This window comes from Rhinopithecus bieti, unplaced genomic scaffold, assembly GCF_001698545.2.
Source record: "Rhinopithecus bieti isolate Rb0 unplaced genomic scaffold, ASM169854v2 scaffold_10685, whole genome shotgun sequence".
Taxonomy (NCBI): domain Eukaryota; kingdom Metazoa; phylum Chordata; class Mammalia; order Primates; family Cercopithecidae; genus Rhinopithecus; species Rhinopithecus bieti.
The window spans coordinates 418347-438026 of NW_016806950.1; the positions used below are offsets into that span (position 1 = coordinate 418347).

The following is a 19680-nucleotide window of genomic DNA, read 5'->3' on the forward strand; positions in this document are numbered from 1 at the left end:
ATATATATATATATGAAATGGGGTCTCACTGTGTTGCCCAAGCTGGTCTCAACCTCCTGGGCTCAAGCAGTCCTCTTGCTTCGGCCTCTCAAAGTGCTAGGACTACAGATGTGAGCTACCATGGCCAGCCTTTTTATTTTTATAATAGGCATCCTCATGGGTGTGAAGTGTGGTATCTCATTATGGTTTTGCTTTGTATTTCCCTAATAGCTAGTGACATTGAGCATCTTTTCATGTGCTATTGGCCTTTTGTACATCTTCTTTGAAGACAGGTTTTTTTTTTTTGAAATGAAGTCTTGCTCTGTCACTCAGGCGGGACTGCAGTGGCATGATCTTGGCTCATAGCAACCTCCACCTCCTGGGTTCAAGCGATTCTCCTGCCTCAGCTCCCGAGTGGCTGGCATTACAGGCATGCACCACCATGCCCAGCTAATTTTTGTATTTTTAGTAGATACGGGGTTTCACCATGTTGGCCGGGCTGGTCTCGAACGCCTGACCTCAGATGATCCACCTGCCTCAGCCTTCCAAAGTGCTGGAATTACAGGCGTGAGCCACTGCACCCAGCCCAGAAAGGTCTATTTTAAAATTAGGCTGTTATTTTATTGTTGAGTTATAGGAGTTCTTTATTTATTTTGGATATTAATCCCTTATCAGATAAATGCTTTGCTAATATTTTCCCCCATTTTATGGTTTGACTTTTCACTCTTTTATTATTATTTTTTTTAGAGATGGAGTTTTGCTCTTGAAGCCCAGGCTGGAGTGCAATGGTGCGATCTCGGCTCACTGCAACCTCTGCCTCCTGGGTTCAAGCAATTCTCCTGCCTCAGCCTCCCATGTAGCTGGGATTACAGGCATGTGCCACCACACCTGGCTAATTTTTGTATTTTTAATAGAGACAGGGTTTCAGCATGTTGGCCGGGCTAGTCTTGAACTCCCGACCTTGGGTGATCCACCTGCCTCAGCCTCCCAGAGTGCTGGGATTACAGGCATGAGCCACCACGCCTGGCCATCTTTTCACTCTTGATAGTATCTTTTGATGCAAAAAAGTTTTTGGTTTTGATGAAATCCAGTTTATCAAGTTTTTTTCTTTTGTTACCATATTGGGTTTTTTCTTTTGGTGTCATATTCAAGAAATCATTGCCAAATCCAGTGTCGTGAAGTAATTCCCCTTTCTTTTCTCTAAGATTTTATAGTTTTAGTTCTCACATTTAGGTCTTTGCTCCATTTTGAGTTAGTTTTTGTATGTAGTGAAAAGTATGTGATGTTTTTGCTTTTTTTTGCATGTGAATATTCATTTTCTAGCACCATTTATTGAAGAGACTGTCCTTTCCCATTAAGTGGCCAGGCTGGTCTCAAACTCCTGACCTCAAATGATCCACCTGCCTCGACCTCCCGAAGTGTTGGGATTACAGGCTTGAACCACCGCGCCTGTCCCCACCAGTGGTTTTTGCAGAAATAGAGAAACACGGTCAGGTGCGGTGGCTAGTTCAACCTAGTTTGAATAATACCAACTTAGTTTCAATAATATACAAACACTCTGCTCCTATATGTCTGTCTCTCCCACTTTATTATGTCTCTCCTGCTTCATTATCACAGATTACAGTTTTATACCTTGGGTGCCCATTACATCAATTCATAATTACTGTTTTATGCATTTGTCTTTTAAATCATATAGGATGAAAAATGATGAATTACAAACCAAAAGTACAATACAGGCTTTTATATTTTCCTATGTAGTTACTTTGACTAGTGTTTTTTGTTTTTTTCTTGTGGTTTTGAGTTACTTTCTGGTGTCCTTTCATTTTAGCCTGAAGGATCCCCTTTAGCCTTTGTTTCTTTCCTGTCTCTCTTTCTCTCTCTCTCTCTCTGTCTCTCTCTCTTTCTTTCTTTCTTTTCTTGTCAGGTTCTCACTTCATTAGCCAGGCTGGAGTGAGCACAGTGGTGCAATGATAGCTCCACTGCAGCCTCAACCTGCTGGGCTCAAGCGATCTTCCCACCTTAGCCCCTGAGTAGCTGGGACTACAGGTGTGTGCCACAGCACCTGGCTAATTTTTTTTTTTTTTTTCTAATTTTTTGTAGAGACAGGGGTCTCGCTTTGTTGCCCAGGCTGGTCTCGAACTCCTGGCCTCAAGTGATCCTCTTGCCTCTGCCTCCCAATGTGTTGGGATGATAGACATGAGCTGCTATGCCCAGCCTGTTGCTGCTTTCAAGATTCATTCTTTGTCTTTGGGTTTTGACACTTTGGTTTTAATGTTTCTTGGTATGGATTCCTTTCAGTTTATCTTGCTTGGAGGTTTTTTAGCTTCCTGGATGTACATATTAATGTCTTTCATCAGATTTGGGATGTCTGCGGCCATTATTTCTTTCTTTCTTTTTTGCATTTTATTTTTATTTTATTTTTTGAGATGGAGCTTTACTCTTGTTGCCCAGGCTGGAGTGCAGTGGCCTGATCTCGGCTCATTGCAGCCTCTGCCTCCCAGGTTCAAGCGATTCTCCTACCTCAGTCTCCCAAGTAGCTGGGATTACAGGTGCTTGCCACCACACCCGGCTAATTTTTGTACTTTTTAGTAGAGATAGGGTTTCACCCTGTTGGCCAGACTGGTCTTGAACTCCTGACCTCAGGTGATCCACCCACCTTGGCCTCCCAAAGTGCTGGGATTACAGGTGTGAGCCACTGTGTCTGGCCGCATTATTTCTTCAAATATTTTTTTCAATCCATTTCTTTCTTCTTTTTCTGGGACTCCTGTGATGTGTATTTGGTATACTTGATGATGTCCCATAGGTCCCTCAAGGTTTCGTTTGTTTTTCTTCATTCTTTTTTCTCTTTGCATTTTAGACTATGTAATTTTAATGACCTTATCCTCAAGTTCACTGATCTTTGCCTGCTCAAATCTGCTGTTGAACCCCTCTAGTGAATTTGAAAATTTATTGTACTTTTTAGCTCCATAATTTCTGTTTGGTTCCCTTGTATAATTTCTGTCTCTTTAGCGATATTCTCAATGTGTTCACACGTTTTTCTGATTTCATTACTTCTTTGTCCGTGGTTTCCTTTAGCTCATTGGGCATATTTAGGACAATTGATTTGTGTCTTTACTAATAATTACAATGTCTGGGTTTCCTTAGCGGTGGTTTCTGTCAAATTATTTTTTGGTCGGGTATGGTGGCTCATGCCTATAATTGCAGCACTTTGGGAGGCCGAGGCAGGCAGATCACTTGAGTCCAGGAGTTCGAGACCAACCTAGCCAACATGGTGAAACCCCAACTCTATTAAAAATACAAAAATAAGCTGCGTGTGATGGCGCGCACCTTTAGTCCCAGAGTCTCACTCTGTCACCCAGGCTGGAGGGCCGTGGTGCAATCCCCCCCCCCAAAAAAAAGTGTATTTGTCTATTTCACATTTTATTCAACATGTCCTTCTTTTTTTTGAGATGGAATCTCACTCTGTTGCCAGGCTGGAGTACAGTGGCGCGATCTTGGCTCACTGCAACCTCTGCCTCCTGGGTTCAAGCCATTCTCCTGCCTCAGCCTCCTGAGTAGCTGAGACTACAGGCGTGTATCACTGCACCTGGCTAATTTTTGTATTTTTAGTAGAGACATGGTTTCACCATGTTGGCCAGGATGGTCTTGATCTCCTGACCTCATGATACGCCTGCCTTGGCCTCCCAAAGTGCTGGGATTACAGGGGTGAGCCACTGCATCTGGCCCATTTTATCCAACATTTTTAAATGTTTATAGTAGGAGTAGTTTTACATTAACTCAGTCTGTTATGTTGCAGAAGCAGATGTCTACCTTTTCAGAGTAAATTATATTGCAAAATAGTAAGTGAACTCATGGAAAATTGAGTTTATTTATTTCCACCAAAGACTTCTATGCCAGGATAGTGAGGAGGAAGAGTTCACTCAGAGGTGCCAGTCATGGTAGTTGTCACCACAGCTCAGTCTAGTCTAGTCTGTTCCTACAGTAGAGGAAATGACTTGGAATCTTTCCTAGTAGGAATGGAGATGAAAGGGAAGCAGATAGACGTATTAGAACTAATCCTTTACCCACTCTGGGCTTAGAGAGCAAGATTTTTCAAAGGGGACAAAGAGTTAAACTGCTCATAGTAAACTGGGGAAAAGTCATGTGTGTATCTGAAAGAAGCTAATCTATGGCCTTAGATTTGATACTCATCAGTTAGGAACCCTCCTAAAATCTTGTACCTATAGGAGCTAGGGTTTGTTGTCTGTTTTGTGGGGTTTTTTGTTTTTTTTGTTTTTTGGCTTTTTTTTGAGACGGAGTCTCGCTCTGTCGCCCAGGCTGGAGTGCAGTGGCACAATCTCAGCTCAACGCAACCTCTGCCTCCCAGTTTCATGCCATTTTCCTGCCTCAGCCTCCCGAGTAGCTGGGACTACAGGCACCCACCACTACACTCAGCTAACTTTTTTTGTATTTTTAGTGGAGATGGGGTTTCACCTTGTTAGCCAGGATGGTCTCAATCTCCTGACCTCGTGATCCACCTGTCTCGGCCTCCCAAAGTGCTGGAATGACAGGCGTGAGCCACTGCGCCTGGCTGTTTTGTGTTTTTCTAACCATTACTGTATAGAGTCAGCATAACTTGGCCACTCTGGCAGCAGCAAGATAGAGGAGAGATAATAGGACCAGGAAAGACATGATTATCTTTGACTAGGTTCAAAGATGAGATTATAAGATACAAGGCCAACAACATGGTGAAACCCCATCTTTACTAAAAATACAAAAATTAGGTGGGTGTCATGGCGGGCACCTGTAGTCCCAGCTACTCAGGAGGCTGAGGCAGGAGAATCGCTTGAACCCGGGAGGTGGAGGTTGCAGTGAGCCGAGATCATGGCCCTGCACTCCAGCCTGGCGACAGAGCGAGACTCTGACTTCAAAAAAAAAAAAAAAAAAAAAAAAAGATATAAGGCCAAGCCAGATGGTACTGATGCTAGGTCAGAGGCAAGAGGAGATAAAAACAAGCTATTGATTGTTACTTGTGTTGAACTTTGTTGCTCATACCAGCTTAGAGCAAAAATCAGGTCCTATGTCCCAGTGAGGGTACCCATCTTAAGGATATATGGTAATTTTAGAGAAATTTCCTCCTGCTCCTTAGATTTAAACATAATTAAAAAAAAAAATTTTTTTTTTTTGCAATATAATTTTATTCTGCTACTAGATCTGAGGGTTTTCTGGTAAATCACATTATTGTTTGTCTTTGTGCCCCTAGAATTTAGCATATTATATACCTGGCTTATACAAGATGTGCTGAAAACATTTATAAAAATGAATTGTTTTCCATTTTCAGTCTTCATACAGGGTATTATAAGAGCAGTAGTCAATGATATTTATTGTTTTCTTTTGTAGCTCAGACCATGACCGACTTCATACCTTGGTAACTGAACACTGTTTTCCAGTAAGTTCTCATCCTCCTTAGAACTGAGGGTGACTGAGTGGACAGATTCTAGACATCGTCTCTGGTTTTTCTTTTCCTTTTTTGGGGGGGACAGATTTTCACTCTTGTTGCCCAGGCTGGAGTGCAATGGTGCAATCTTGGCTCACTGCAACCTCCACCTCCCGGGTTCAAGCGATTCTTCTGCCTCAGCCTCCCAAGTAGCTGGGATTACAGGTGCCCGCCACCATGCCCGCCTAATGATTTACTTATTTATTTATTTTGAGACAGAGTCTTGCTCTGTCGCCCAGGCTGGAGTGGAGTGACGAGATCTGGGCTCACTGCAAGCTCCGCCTCCCAGGTTCATGCCATTCTCCTGCCTCAGCCTCCTGAGTAGCTGGGACTGCAGGCACCCGCCACCACACCCAGCTAATTTTTTGTATTTTTAGTAGAGACAGGGTTTCACCGTGTTAGCCAGGATGGTCTCAATCTTCTGACCTCGTGATCCGCCCGCCTCGGCCTCCCAAAGTGCTGGGATTACAGGGCTGAGCTACCGCACATGGCCTAATTTTGTATTTTTAGTAGAGATGGGGTTTCTCCATGTTGGTCAGGCTGGTCTCAAACTCCCGACCTCAGGTGATCCACTGACCTTGGCCTCCCAAAGTGCTGGGATTACAGGCATGAGCCCCGCCGTGCCCTGCCTGGTTTCTCTTAAGAAGGATCAGTTTTGAGAGTGTAGGAAGTTTAAGGTACAGGCTGAAGTTTCATTGTTTGTAGCTGAATGATAATGTCTTGACACGGACTCTGGTAAGGGCCCTGGCGAATAAAAGAGGTCCCTCAGCCAGCAGTCATGACACTGCAGGAGCATCCTGAGGCTTGGATATGGGCTATACGAGGCCACATCTCCATATGCCTGCACTATCATGAAGGATTTAACCAGAGTTCATGAGGCTTATATGGAGTGGTAACAGCAGTGTGAGGCACTTGGAGGGACCCCCAAGGATAAGAACTTTGTGGTTCAGTTAGAGATTCAAGAATAAGAACTTGGGGCTGGGTGCAGTGGCTCATGCCTGTAATCCCAGCACTTTGGGAGGCTGAGGCGGGTGGATCACAAGGTCAGGAGATCAAGACCATCCTGGCTAACATGGTGAAACCCCATCTCTACTGAAAATACAAATAAATTAGCGGGACATGGTGGCGGGCACCTGTAGTCCCAGCTACTTGGGAGGCTGAGGCAAGAAAATGGTGTGAAGCTGGGAGGTGGAGCTTGCAGTGAGCCGAGATCGCGCCACTGTGCTTCAGCTTGGGTGGCAGAGCGAGACTCCCGTCTCAAAAAAAAAAAAAGAACCTTGGGTTTCTATCAGTAGAACTTCAGTTTCTATAAGTCTTCCCCAGTCCTAGCAGTTTAGCCCTTAAGTCCTGTAAAATTCCCACTTTTCATTGTTAATAGGTGAGTGGGAAAAAATATATATATATGCAGTCAACACAAGTACATGCAATAATTGCCAGATTATGAAAGTGTATGGGAGGGATGATGGTGTATTGGGCATGCTGGCAGTTTGGAATGTGGTTTTCATTGATTTGGAGAAGGGTGCTCAAAGAGGAAGGTGGGTCTGAAGTTGTGATTTAGATAAAGAGAGAGTTGTCAGGTGAACTTGACCAATAGCTTAATCAAAACTTGGGAAGATGCGAGAGAAAACAGGCACAAGAGAGTATGTGGTGGGAAATGTGCTGCCTCTTGGCTGTAGTCTTGCAGGAAGTAAGAGCAGTGTGGCAGCACCAGCTTCCTTAAAGGGAGGGAAAAATCCAGTTGAACTTGTTCTTCTCTGCCCTTAGGACATGACCTGGGACATCAAATATAAGACCGTCCGCTGGAGCTTTGTGGAATCTTTAGAGCCCTCCCATGTTGTTCAAGTTCGCTGTTCAAGTATGATGAACCAGGGCAACGTGTACGGCCAGGTCACCGTACGCATGCACACCCGGCAGGTAGAGGCACTAGTCTGCCTTCCTCCCAGCTTTTCTTCACACTGAGCTTGGGCACCTCCCTCTGGAGTGCTGGGTGTGGTTGTCCAGGACTGTAAACAGTAGCAAAAGGTACACTGTGATCTGTCTTCCTTGCTGTGCTGCTGTCGCCTTCCCACTGTTACAGGTTGGCTCTACTAAGACATGTGTGAGGATATTCTCTCCCACCCTTCCTGTGTTTTTTTTTTTTTTCTCCAAGATAGGGTCTCATTCTGTCACCCAGGCTGGAGTGCAGTGATGTGATTATGGCTCACTGCAGCCTCAACCTCCTGGGCTGAAGCAATCCTCCCACCTCAGCCTCCAAGTAGCTGGGACTATAGGGGCATGCCACCATGCCTGGCTAATTTTAGTATTTTTTGTAGAGACTGGTCTTGTCATTTTGCCCAAGCTGGTCTCAGACTCCTGGGCTCAAGTGATCTGCCCATCTCAGCCTCCCAAAGTGCTGGGACTATAGGCATGAGCCATTGTGCCCCACTCCTTCTTGGTCTTGACTTCCCCCATCCCTGCCCCCTGTCAAAGAACCTGTAAGAGTAAAGTGTCAGTAGTTGATCAGATAGTCCTAGATTCAGAATTCCAAGATAATTTTTTTTCTACCCATTAAGATTTTTTCTGGCTGAGCACAGTAACTCACACCTGTAATCCCAGCACTTTGGGAGGCTACAGTGGGCAGATCACAAGGTCAGGAGTTTAAGACCAGCCTGGCCAACATGGCAAAACCCCGTGTATACTAAAAATAGAAAAATTGGCCAGGCATGATAGTGTGTGCCTGTACTCTCACCTACTCAGGAGGTTGAGGCAGGAGAATCACTTGAACTTAGGAGGTGGAGGTTGCAGTGAGACAATATCGTACCACTGCACTCCAGCCAAGGCAACAGAGACTCCATCTCAAAAAAAAAAAAAAAGATTGTGTGGCAATAAAACAAACAACTTACACTCACACACCAAAAAAACTAAGATGCCAGATTTGCTTTTATCCTTGCAGACTCTGGCCATCTATGACCGGTTTGGCCGGTTGATGTATGGACAGGAAGATGTACCCAAGGATGTCCTGGAGTATGTTGTATTCGAAAAGCAGTTGACAAACCCATATGGAAGCTGGAGAATGCATAGCAAGATCGTTCCCCATGGGCACCCCTAAGCAGCCCATCCTTAAGGTAAGGTGGCTTGCATGGTTTAAGAGAGCTGAAGCAGTACTTGGCGTCTCCTAAGCCACTCTGTTGGGCTCCCCCTAGTGGCAAGAGGGGGTGATGCACCACCAGGGAAGGGAAGGCTTGGTGGGTGGGTGGGTGGATGGATGGGTGGAAGCAGGGGATGAAGTTCTTCTGGATTAGCCATGGCCTTGGTTGGTGGTTAACTTGGCATCCTACTCTTTCAGACGGTGATGATCCCTGGCCCTCAGCTGAAACCAGAAGAAGAATATGAAGAGGCACAAGGAGAGGCCCAGAAGCCTCAGCTAGCCTGATGACAAAAATGACTTCTGGGGTGAAGCCTGGGTGATGAGGCTGCTGGAAGCTTTGAAGTCTCCCATTCCCATCATGCTATAGAAAGAACTACCTTTGTTCTCTCCCATCCTGCTCAGGTCTTTTCAGTAGTCTCATCCTCAGCAACCATGGCTGATGGCTGGGCCCTAGCAGGTGGCAGGTATAACATGGCCATGTACACTCTTCTTTTTTAAATTTTATGTCTAGCTTCTGAGTCTTGATGAAAGACAGTATGTTTCAGAGAACATTGGATACCACTTTTTTCCACAGCAGGGACTGTGAGAGAGAACCAGCAGCATCCTCTTTGTAATCACAGGGCAGGGATCAGAGTTTGAAATAAAACGCTGTCAGAGTGTTGGTAAAATTTTGGTGAGTTCTGTACATTTCCCCTGGTTCAGGCTGGGCATAGACCAGCCTTCAAATGGCAGAAGTGGAAGATAAGCCTGCTTGTGAGTGATGTGACTTTAAGGAAATCCAGACTGGGAAAGAATACTTAGTGTTTATAAGATACTTAAGAGACCCTTTTTCATTTACTGACTCGCTGATGAATCAGCATTTGTATTTTATGGAAAAATACAAATCCAAAAACATAATTTGTCTCTCAGCCTTTGATTGTGTTCTTAATTATTGGCTGTATCAGGAAGCGCTAGGGGAGGGAGGGACCATGGAGAGATTGTTACATTTGGAAAATTTATCTGCAGTACTTGATTCCCTGATTTCTAGCACCACTTGGAGATGGGGACTGTTCTTTCCAGCCCAGTATTCAAGGTGAGTGTACAAGAGTATGAACATGTGCAGAGGAAAATAGGCCAGCCCCTCCTTGTTCCTTAGCTCCAGATGGGATGTTAGAAGGGTGTGGGACCTCACATGCCCATGTGTCCTAGGTCATCTGAGCGTGACAAGAGAAATCACTTTGTTTTGTTTTGTTTTTTAGAGATGGAGTCTTACTCTGTCACCCAGGCTGGAGTGCAGTGGCACGATCTCGGCTCACTGCAAGCTCCACCTCCCAGATTCAAGCTATTCTCCTGCCTCAGCTTCCCAAGTAGCTGGGACTACAGGCATGCGCCACCATGCCTGGCTAATTTTTGTATTTTTTTTTTTTTTAGTAAAGATGGGGTTTCACTATGTGTTGGCTAGGCTGGTCTCGAACTCCTGACCTCAGGTGATCTGCCTGCCTCGTCCTCCCAAAGTGCTGGGATTACAGGCATGAGCCACTATACCGCCTGGCCAGAGGAACTACTTTGTACCAGCAATAAACTTAGCTTGTAGTACTGTTGCTTTTATCAGTCCAGCGTGGGCTCCTCTTGAAAAATAGGGCCTAAATTCTCATACTTCTCTTTCTCAAGCTTAGAATTTTCTTTGAAGAAATCTGTCACTTAAAGATTAATCCATACTGACCTTGTCCTGAGAGTAGAGTCCAAAGAAACTGGAATCTGGTCAAGGATAAATAACCTAACTCTCCAGTCTCTATAAAGCTACTACCTTAGCAAAGCAGCAAACCAGGCTTCACTAAGGAAGACTGATGTTTTCACAGCAACTGTTAAATGTTTTTTTGTGTTTTTTTTTGAGACGGAGTTTTGCTCTTGTTGTCCCAGCTGGAGTGCAATGGTGCGATCTCAGCTCACTGCAGCCTCTGCCTCCCAGGTTCAAGCGATTCTCCTGCCTCAGCCTCCCAAAGTACCTGGGATTACAGGCATGCGCCACCACACCTGGCTAATTTTGTATTTTTAGTAGAGACGGGGTTTCACCTTGTTGGCCAGGGTGGTCACGAACTCCTGACCTCAGGTGATCCACCTGCCTTGGCCTCCCAAAGTGCTGGGATTATAGGTGTGAGTCACCATGCCCGGCCTGTTAAGTGTTAACTATGGAAACAAAGAAATGTATGCTTAGGGAAGAGACAGCCCTGGTGTCTCTCATCAACCACTCTCATCATGCTACTTAGTCCCAAGCTTTTTGGCTTAAAGTGTACATCACTTTAATTACTGCCCAAGTGAAGTTTGATCATATCCTATTTGCTTGAGCCCTGGATCAAGGCGAAATGAGAAGGGACGTGCTTTGAGCAGGACCCACTGCCAGGGAATATGGAGGAAGGGGAAATAATCCTTGCAGGGTAAGGAAGCAAAGAAATGAAAAAAAAGCACATTAGTGGGCAAATGATACATTGATTCCTTTGAATATGTAAAAACAATGCTTCAAATAAACTTTCATCCCACTCCCCTGGATATCTCGGGGTTCTCTAGATAATCCTAAATAGCAGCTAAGCAGTAGCTGCCACCAGAGAGCCAGAGGATGAGTGCAATTTCCATTTCCCCTTGGGATTAAATCCAGCTGAGCAAATGGCCTCCAGATGTGAGGGGCTCGCTAGAAGGACCAGGCAGAGACCATCTGCAGCGTCAGCACTGACCTGGGCACTGGCAGAGCATTAGCCAGATGACCCAAAGTCCCAAGGCTGCAGTGTTACTACCTTGAGCTTTGGAGCAGGCATTGTTCTTTCCTTATCTACTGTTACTGTTTAAAAATGTTAAAAAAGATAATCATCATTATGAATAAGCTAGAGCCAACTGCAGCGTCAAGAAAAAGCACTCTTTATTTCCGCTCCCCATGGTTTATTTCACAAGAGTGGGTTTGGCGGCAAACCCACTTTGATGTTTCCAGCTAGACCAGACCCAACAGGATTGTTTTAGGGTGCACAGCGAAATCCACTTTAGCTCAGAAACTGTAAGGCTAACTAGCCAGAGCCCAGAACAACACCACACTTAAATTTTACTGCTTTAAAAGCCCAGAATAAGGGCCCTAGGTAAGGGAATGAGGACATCTGGTCCCCAAAGGAGAGTAGGTTACTCCATTCCTCTGTTCCCTTTTAGAAATGGAGTAGTTTGTTACTTTCTCTGTGAAGTCCCATAACCACCCAGCATATTTATATGCAGACTAGATGTTAACGGCTCGTTTTCCCTTTGGGTATTTGGTCTCCCTGTTTCATCTTTTTCTCCCCGTGAATGACATCAGTGTCTGTACTGTTGTACTGTTAGAGGGTGTGACTTACTGCCATCTTTAGTGCCCCTGTCCAGCTCTGCCATCTCTAGCTGCCCCTTCCCTGCTCTCCCACCTCCCTTTGCCAATCTTGGGACTTTGTATGTTTTTCTCCTTCCTCGTTTTCCTCTGGTATTATCATCTAATCTCAGCACTTTGTAATCTAGTACTGCTTAAGCAAGGGTAGCCTGAACTGAGGAGACCAGAGAGCCGAGCCAAGAAAGAGCTCCCTAAGAAAGAAGGCTTTGTCTTCAACAGTGCCCTTTTCCCACCCCTCAGGCTTCTAACCTGCCCGATAGCACTCCTCTTTCAGAGGGCAGAAGAATTAAGAGTGCTGGCTGTGTACAGGACCGCCTTTCTTGAGCTCCTCTGGAAGGAGATTGATGTGGCCTCTTGTTACTGAGCAAGTGATTCCTGGGCAGGGAGAGGTGGGGATGGCGGGGGGTGGGTCTTGCATCAGAACCAGAGATTCCCCTTGACTCCAGTTGCTTTGACAAAAGAGAGCGGTCCTGTTGATGGCAGTGCTGAAAAGCTAGGGGGAGACAAATGAGCCAGTGAGGCGAGCTCTGGAGACTGGTGAGAGCTGGGGCAGGAAGAGGGGGAGACCCCCTAAAAAACTAGCAAGAGGCACACAAGGATGTCTAGAAGGAAGAGCTCCCTTGACCGTGGGGAGGACCTGGGGAGATTGCTTTTCTTCTGTGTTCTTTCTCTCTTATGTTGCTTTGGATGCCAGATGTTGATAAGGATGTCAGCGTGCCTAGTTGTTTCTGCTTCAGCAATCAAGCAAGGCAGGTATAAGAAGCAATAAAGCAGAAACAGGAGATTCAAAGTTAAAATGACAAGGTCCTTAATGCATTTTCAGGCACCTATTTTGAGTCATTTTAGCTTTTCCCTCAATTTATCTTTCAGCTTCAATTAAATGGCTCTTCAGCTTCCTATGGTGGCCTTTATAGCCTTCTATGGTCCACCATCCCTATGTTGCCAACACTTTGTATGGTTTAGTTTCTTCTCAAAAAATGCTCCGTTGTAGACTTCAGAGAATTGGGTCTCCCTGTGAGAGAAGGCAGGCTGGGCACAGCTGACTTCCTTTCGTCCCTAACACTGGCTTTGTGGGTGAGTGTCCAGACTTGGGTGGTTTGTGTTGTGAGTACTGTAGGTGGATGGGAGGAGTCCTTGGAAGCAGAGTGTCCAGTCTTTGTTTCCTCGAACAGGAAGAAAAGTTAGAAGTAAAGAGAGGATGGGTCTTCCCATTGGGGTTCAAGTCGTACCCTTTTCATAGTTTGTCTTTGGGATGAGTTGACTTCTGGTCTTCTCAAGGAGGGGAAGTGGCCAAGCTATCTTTGATTCAGCTCTTTGGGAACACTTGGACTTGGAGAGAGCCTTGGCTCCTGAAAGCTAGCTCTGTGTTTGACCTCACCTAATAAGGCTGTTACTCCCAATCCCAAGGATAGACAGTTGGAGGGGTGAATTCTTCATACTGAGCTTCAAAAGCCACTTGGCCTGAGTCTTCAGTTAAGGAGGATGACTGAGCCTCGGCTTCCTGGAGACTTGGCTCTGGGGCTAAGCTTGTCCTTGGCTCAAGCCCTGAAGGTCCTTGTAGTTCTCTGACACCTTCAAGAGTGAAAGTACTGGCTGGCCTGCTTACCTTGGGGCAGGGGATTTTGCTTTCTGGAAAGAAGTGATCCAGAGGCCCATGGACTAAAAGGCATAGTGGTTTTTCAGGAACTGTGGGGAAAAATTCTCTCTGAGTTGCTGTTAAAGCCAGGAGGCCAGATTCCTCAGGTGGGACTCCAGTTTCCTCCCCAGGACAGATGTCGGCCATGGTACCCTTTATTTTATTTCCTTCTGGATCTGTGATTTCCCATTGGCACAGCTCTGCCATCCTGCTCCCCATGCTGCCTGCTCCTTCGGGGCTGACTTTGAGTTCTGGGTCCAGGGCACCTGACTGGGGCAAGAGCCCTCCTGAGCCTGTGCCTTCCCCAAGGCAGACTACCTCCTGCTCTCTGGGCTTTGCTGCTGCTTTTGAGAAGTGTTCTTCAGTCCCTCCAGGTCCTGCCTTCTGAAGGAACATCTCTCCTTGCCCTTGTGATTCTCGTTCCAGTTCCCTTTCCTCTGCTGCTCCTCCACCCACCTCCCAAGGGCTGATCTCTGCTTTCTTGGCAGAGGGAGCCTCTTCCACTTCCCACAGACACACTTCCACTATCTTGGTCTCCACACTGCCTGCTGCCTCAGAACTTCCTCTGTTGCTGTCAAAAGCATCTGGGGCTGGCTGTGGGGACAGATCCTTGCCATGTTGACTCTCCCAAGGACACACAGCCTCCTGTTGCCTGAAGTCTGCCATCTCTGGCTGTTTCTGAACTGGCACACCTTTGGGCTCTGATTTTTCTGGGGCTCTGCCTTTCTCTTCTTGAGAGTCCCCTTTTCCATCCTGCCTTGACACCCCTTTGACAGGGATTCTTTCAGTAACTTCCCAGGGACAGGTCTCGGCCTTGGCACTTCTGTCAGGTTTATACACACCTGCATCAGGAACATCCTGTGGACACACATCAGCGGCCCTGCCCCCAGTGCTGACCAGTCTCTGGGAACTGGCTTTAGCTTGGTCAGGGCGCTGTCTGTCTGGGTGGGAGAAGGAAACTGCTGGGGCAGTGGTCGCCCAGGTATACACAGATTGTAGCTCATGGCTTGTTTTTTCCCCATCTTCGGTGGTGAATTCTTCTGCGTTTGGAGCTGGAGCTTTTTCTTGGGTTATGTGTTCTGGGAAAGAACCTGTCTTTGGGTCTTGTCTCAGGTCCACCTTCTCTGTTGCTTCCAAGGAATGTCCCTCTGCCACTTCACTTCTCATGCTGCTGGGCAAGTCTGAGATCTTGGGGGCCTGAGCAGGGGATTCCCTTGGGCTCTTGTTCTCCCAAAGACAAATAGCTTCCTGTTCTTGACACAGTTTTGCCATCCATTTTGATGCGTCTTCTCCCAGGGAAGTGAGTCTCCCCTTTTCTAGAGCTTTCTCCCTCTGCTCTGCTGATTCACTCCCTGTCTCTTGGTCCAATCCCTTCCCAGTAGTTCCTTCATTCAACTCCCAGGGACACATCTTGGCTTTTTCACGGGTAGCAGCTTCCTGTGCTTCCCAGGGACACACCTCACCTGGCTTGCACCCCATATGGTCCAGTTCCTGGAACCCAGCTTTTGGTCCATCAGCATCCAGAGTATCTGGACCCACACTCCCCCAGGGACAAGCCACCTCCCACTCTGGGGTTGGCTTCTGTGGCTTCTCTGGAACAGTAACAGCTGTCTCCCTGGGTCCAAGATCTGCAGAAACCTTTCCTGTATCGTTTGGAGATATCCTAATGGCCTCAGCTCCCGAAGCTCTTTCCTCCCCCGCTCCAGCACCCACCTCACAGGGACAGATTTCTGCCTTCCCAGCAGTCAGGGTTTCCTCCACATCCAAAGGGCAAATGTCGGCAGCTCTGCTTCCCTCACTGCCTGACATCTGGAGAAGGGTTTGGGGTCTCTCTGTGTCTTGAGGACGCGGTTGTGGGGAGAAGCTGCCAGTGTTCACACTCTCCCAGGGGCTGACTGCTTCTTGCTTTTGGATCTGCCCCTCAGGCTTTTCCCAAGCTGTGACATCTTTGATTTCTGATTTTCCAGGCATTTTCTCCTTGTCCTTTTGAGATTCTCCTCTTCTTGGTGCCTGTGCTGATGTCCATTCCTCTCTTGTTCTTTCATTTACCTCCCAGGGACAGATTTCTGCTTTGGCAGGTATTGCTTCCTGTGCCTCCGGCCTGAGATCTTCCTGTGGACACACCTGTGTTGCTCTGCTTCCTCCATTGCGTAGGAATTGGCCACCAGCTTTGGATGAGGAATTGTCTAGACATGGGCTGGAGTGCCCAGGGACCGTGCTCTCCCTGGGACACACTGACTCCTGCTGTTGACTTAATTTCTGCACTGCTTTCACAGTGTGTTCCCCCATCTCTCCAAAGCTTCCTTTTCTGGAGGCTTTTTCCTTTTCTTGGAGAGATTCTCCACCTGTCCCCAGACTCAGCATTTCCTGCCCCATCACGTTATCATCCAACTCCCAGGGACAGATCTCTGCTTTCCGGATAGCAGGAGCATCTCCTGCCTCCCACGGACACACTTCAGCAATGCCACTACCCAAACTCCCTGAACACTCTGAACTTCCTGGGGCCTGAATTGAGACTGCTGAGGGGCCCCGGAAATCTGTACTCTCCCATGGACAAAGAGACTCCAAGTCTCCGCCCGGTTTCTGTTCTTTCCAAAAGGTTGCTTTCCTGGTTTTCTGCTTTTCCTGAGGGAGATCCTTCACTACCTCTAGGGCTGGTTTTCCATCCTCGCCTCCTTCACTTGCCTCCCAGGGACACAGCTCTGCCTTGGCGATGTCAGGTGTATGAGCTTCTGAGCCAGCAGCTTCCCACCCAGGCTTCTCCACCTTCCTGGCCTCCACACTGCCCCCACCCTCAGATTTGTCTCTGATTCTGCCAGGGTCCTGAGGAGCTGACCCAGGGCACAGACCTCCTCGATCGGCACTCTCCCAGGGACACACTGCTTCCTGCTCCCTCACCAGCCTATCTGGCTTTTTCCGCATGATGGGAACCACATCCGTGGGTTCCGATTTTCCCCGGGCCTCCCCGCTCTTTTCTTGGGAGTCACCTGGGTCTTGTCTTAGTGCCCTCGACTCAGGGGCTCCTTCACTCATCTCCCAGGGGCAGATTTCGGCCTTGTTGCCACTGTCTGGCTGACGTGTTTCTGATTCAGTGACCTCCCAGGGGCATACCTCTGCCACCCTGTGGTCAACACTGCCCGGGGACTGGATGCCAACTTTGGGCAGTTCCTGCCACCCAACAGGGGCGTCCTTTGATTGCTTGACATTTTTGTCCCTGGAAACTTGCCTCAGCGCGGCAAGCCCTGTTTTACCTGTTCTCTCAGCTTTCTGCTCCCCTAGACCCTGGGATGTCCTCCTGCCTCTGTCTTCTTGTTCCCTGCTGCCCTCCTGTTGACAGACTTGGAGCATCCTGCTGGTGTGAGCATTCTGTTGGTTCTGGAGGGACGCCTCATCATCGCAGGCAGCAAGAGCGGCCTGCTTACTCACTGCCTTGGGCCGGCCTAGCCCGGGCGATCGGGAGGGTGCCCCCACACTCTCTCCCATAGTCCCGCTGTTCTGCCCCTTGGGACTCTCCTCCACTCTCTCCTTCTCTCTGTAGGTGCTCCGAGAACGGGTCAGAGCTTTAATCGCCAGCCCCAGGCTGCGCATGGAACCCTGCTGAACAGGGGCCTTGAGGCTGTGGGATTTAGGGAAGATCTTGGGCCTGTCTTCGTCTGCATCGTTAGCTTCCCTCTGGTGATGTGCGTCCTCTGCGTCCATCTCATTCTCCCCAGCCTTGCTTTTCTCTACTGCGACAGAGAGGGCCCTCCAGAGCCTGGCTCGAGCTGGGGCAGGGGAGTGGTGTCCTTGTTCTGGCCCTGAGGGGCCTTCCTGGGGCACATTTTCTTTCTTGACAGGCAGTTCTGCGTTCTCCCAGGGGCAGATGTAGGTGAGTAAGTTGGGGCTTTGAGGGGGTACTGGGACTGGTGCCGGGGCAGGGACTGGGGTTGGAGCTAGAGCCGGCAGCAGAGCTGGAGCCAAGGTGGAGGTGGGAGATAGCATCCTTGGCTCTCCCAGGCAGGTCCCAGACAGGGTCAAGGTGGGGGTGGAGACCTGGTGCCGGATGGGTGGGTGAGGCAGCCTTCTCCCAGTCTCCTCATGAAGCCTCCCAGAGGCATGAGAGCTGTCCATGCTGCTGCTCTTGGCAGGGGAAGGTGGAGCTGACAGGGGGGCCCCTCGAGGCCGCTCCAGCCTCCTGGCCGATGGCCTCCGCACCAGGCTGGCCATGGCCGCCTCGGCCTTCTTCCGCTCCTCCCGCTCTTTTGCTTGCCGGTAGGTCTCCTCCAGGTAGGCCTGGCTGGCCATGAGCAAGGCCTTTTCCCTGGAGCCAGCCACACTGAGCGACTTCTGCAGAGAGGCGGGCCGGGCTCTGGGTAGCCTCTCTCCCACCGTCAGGTTGTGGGCGCTGGCTGACCTGAAGCCCAGGGCAGGGGGCCCCTCCACCGACTCCCGGCTCTCTGTTTGAGAGGCCTTCTTGGCCAGTTTCCTCCTCAGCAGTGAGTCAAGAAGAGGCGGGTCCTGCTCCCTGCGCTGGTCATAGGTGCTGCGGGACTTGCGCAGAGCCGGTGTCCCCTCTGGTTCCTGGAGGCTGGAGCTGAGGAGCCGACGGCGGGAGGAGCCGGGCAGGCTGCCGCGGCCCGGGGAGCCTGAGTCCCGGGAGTGCTGCCTGGCCAGGGCTTCGGGGAATTCCGCCAGGCACCTCATGAAGGAGCGGCCCAGCCCCTGGCGTGAGCTGCCCCGCTTTTTGGGCAGGTGGGGGTTGTTTGCAGCCATTTCCTTGGTTTTATGGACCTCTAGCTGGGCATAGAGCTTCTTCAGCTCGTCCTGTGGGGCGGCAGGAAGGAAAGCAGGGCTGCAGGTGAGCTCTCTCCATCCTCTGGCTGTCTGTTAGTCTGCCCTTAATTAGACCTTTTTCCCTGAGGGATCTCTTTCCATCAAGCTGTATCTCATCCCTGCTTCTAAAACTCTCAGAATTCACCTTTTTGTTCCTGTGAGCCCAGTTGCCAACCTGAGTCCCAGACAGATCCAGTCAGCTCAGAGGGCTCAGATGTACCCCCTTCTCTGGGGCATTGTGGTCCGGTGGGAAGTCAGTAGCCTGGGGACACTCAATATGCTGTGTGCCTGGAGGCTGTTTTCATGACCCCTCCCTCTGAGCCTCTGGGTCTTCTGTAAAGCAATGTTACCTGGGTGACCAGTGTTAACTTCCTTAAGAGCATTATATGAGATTGATGAGACTAGTGGGTATGAAATGTGCAGTGTTCAGGTGTAAGTGATGGAACAGGGCTTTAAAAGTCTTCTGTTCTGGGTTTCTCCCCAGACCCAGCATAGGGGCCACAGATTGGCTTGTGTTCCAGAAAGTGGAGGGTCGAGGTGGAGCTGTCCCTCCATATTCCCTGGCCCTTCAGCTGGATTACGGTCTCAGGATGCAGGGCAGGCAGAGCTTAGAGGGTGAGGACACAAGGGGGAAACAGGCAGAGGCAGCTGGGACAAGGAAGGACTCGGGAGATGTGGAGGACTCTGCTTTGTGAGCCTGTAAACAAGTCAGGTGTGAAGAGGGACCCAGTAGAGGTGGAGGGGTTCACCACAGTGGTTCCTAGACTCTGGATTGTATAAAACAATGGGCTTAGATTATCAACTCTCCTTGTATCTTACCCACTGAGCCTCTTGTTAGGGTTCTGGTGACTATAATGATACCCTTGAGCACAGAAATTAAAATTAGCATGCTCTTCCAGTGTAGACCCAGGAAGAACTTCCTCTCTCTAAGACCTGTCAGGTCCAGGGAAAGGGGATCCTGGTGGCCACCTGAACTACCCAACCCCACAGCTGGCCCTCGGTGCCCTAGGCACCAACCAGCCTGCTTTGCTGGGGCTGAGGATTTTTTTTTTTTTTTTTTTAGGGGGGGTCTTGCTCTTGCACCCAGGCGGGGGGGCAGGGGGGGAATTTCCGCTCACTGCAACCTCAACTTAGCAGGCTCCAGTGATCCTGCCTCCTGAGTAGCTGGGACCACAGACATGCACCACCATGCCCGACTAATTTTTGTATTTTTAGTAGAGACGAGATTTTGCCATGTTGGCCAGGTTGGTCTTGAACTCCTGACCTCAAGTGATCCG

At 48.7% G+C, this 19680-nt stretch overlaps 2 protein-coding genes across 2 annotated transcripts in view; one reads left to right on the forward strand and one right to left on the reverse strand.

Annotated features, from left to right (window-relative positions):
- Positions 1-9488, forward strand: part of MRPL45 (mitochondrial ribosomal protein L45) — a 28820-nt gene extending 19332 nt beyond the window's left edge. The window contains 5 exon segments of the mRNA XM_017878982.1: positions 5359-5407; positions 7220-7369; positions 8388-8524; positions 8526-8559; positions 8781-9488. Of these exon segments, the coding sequence (XP_017734471.1) occupies positions 5359-5407; positions 7220-7369; positions 8388-8524; positions 8526-8559; positions 8781-8867 (457 nt within the window). The 3' untranslated portion in view covers positions 8868-9488.
- Positions 9489-11473: 1985 nt separating this feature from the next.
- Positions 11474-19680, reverse strand: part of GPR179 (G protein-coupled receptor 179) — a 21929-nt gene continuing 13722 nt past the window's right edge. Inside the window, exon 11 of the mRNA XM_017878984.1 lies at positions 11474-18394. Coding sequence (XP_017734473.1) covers positions 13346-18394 — 5049 coding nt within the window. The 3' untranslated portion in view covers positions 11474-13345. The remainder of the gene's footprint in view (positions 18395-19680) is intronic.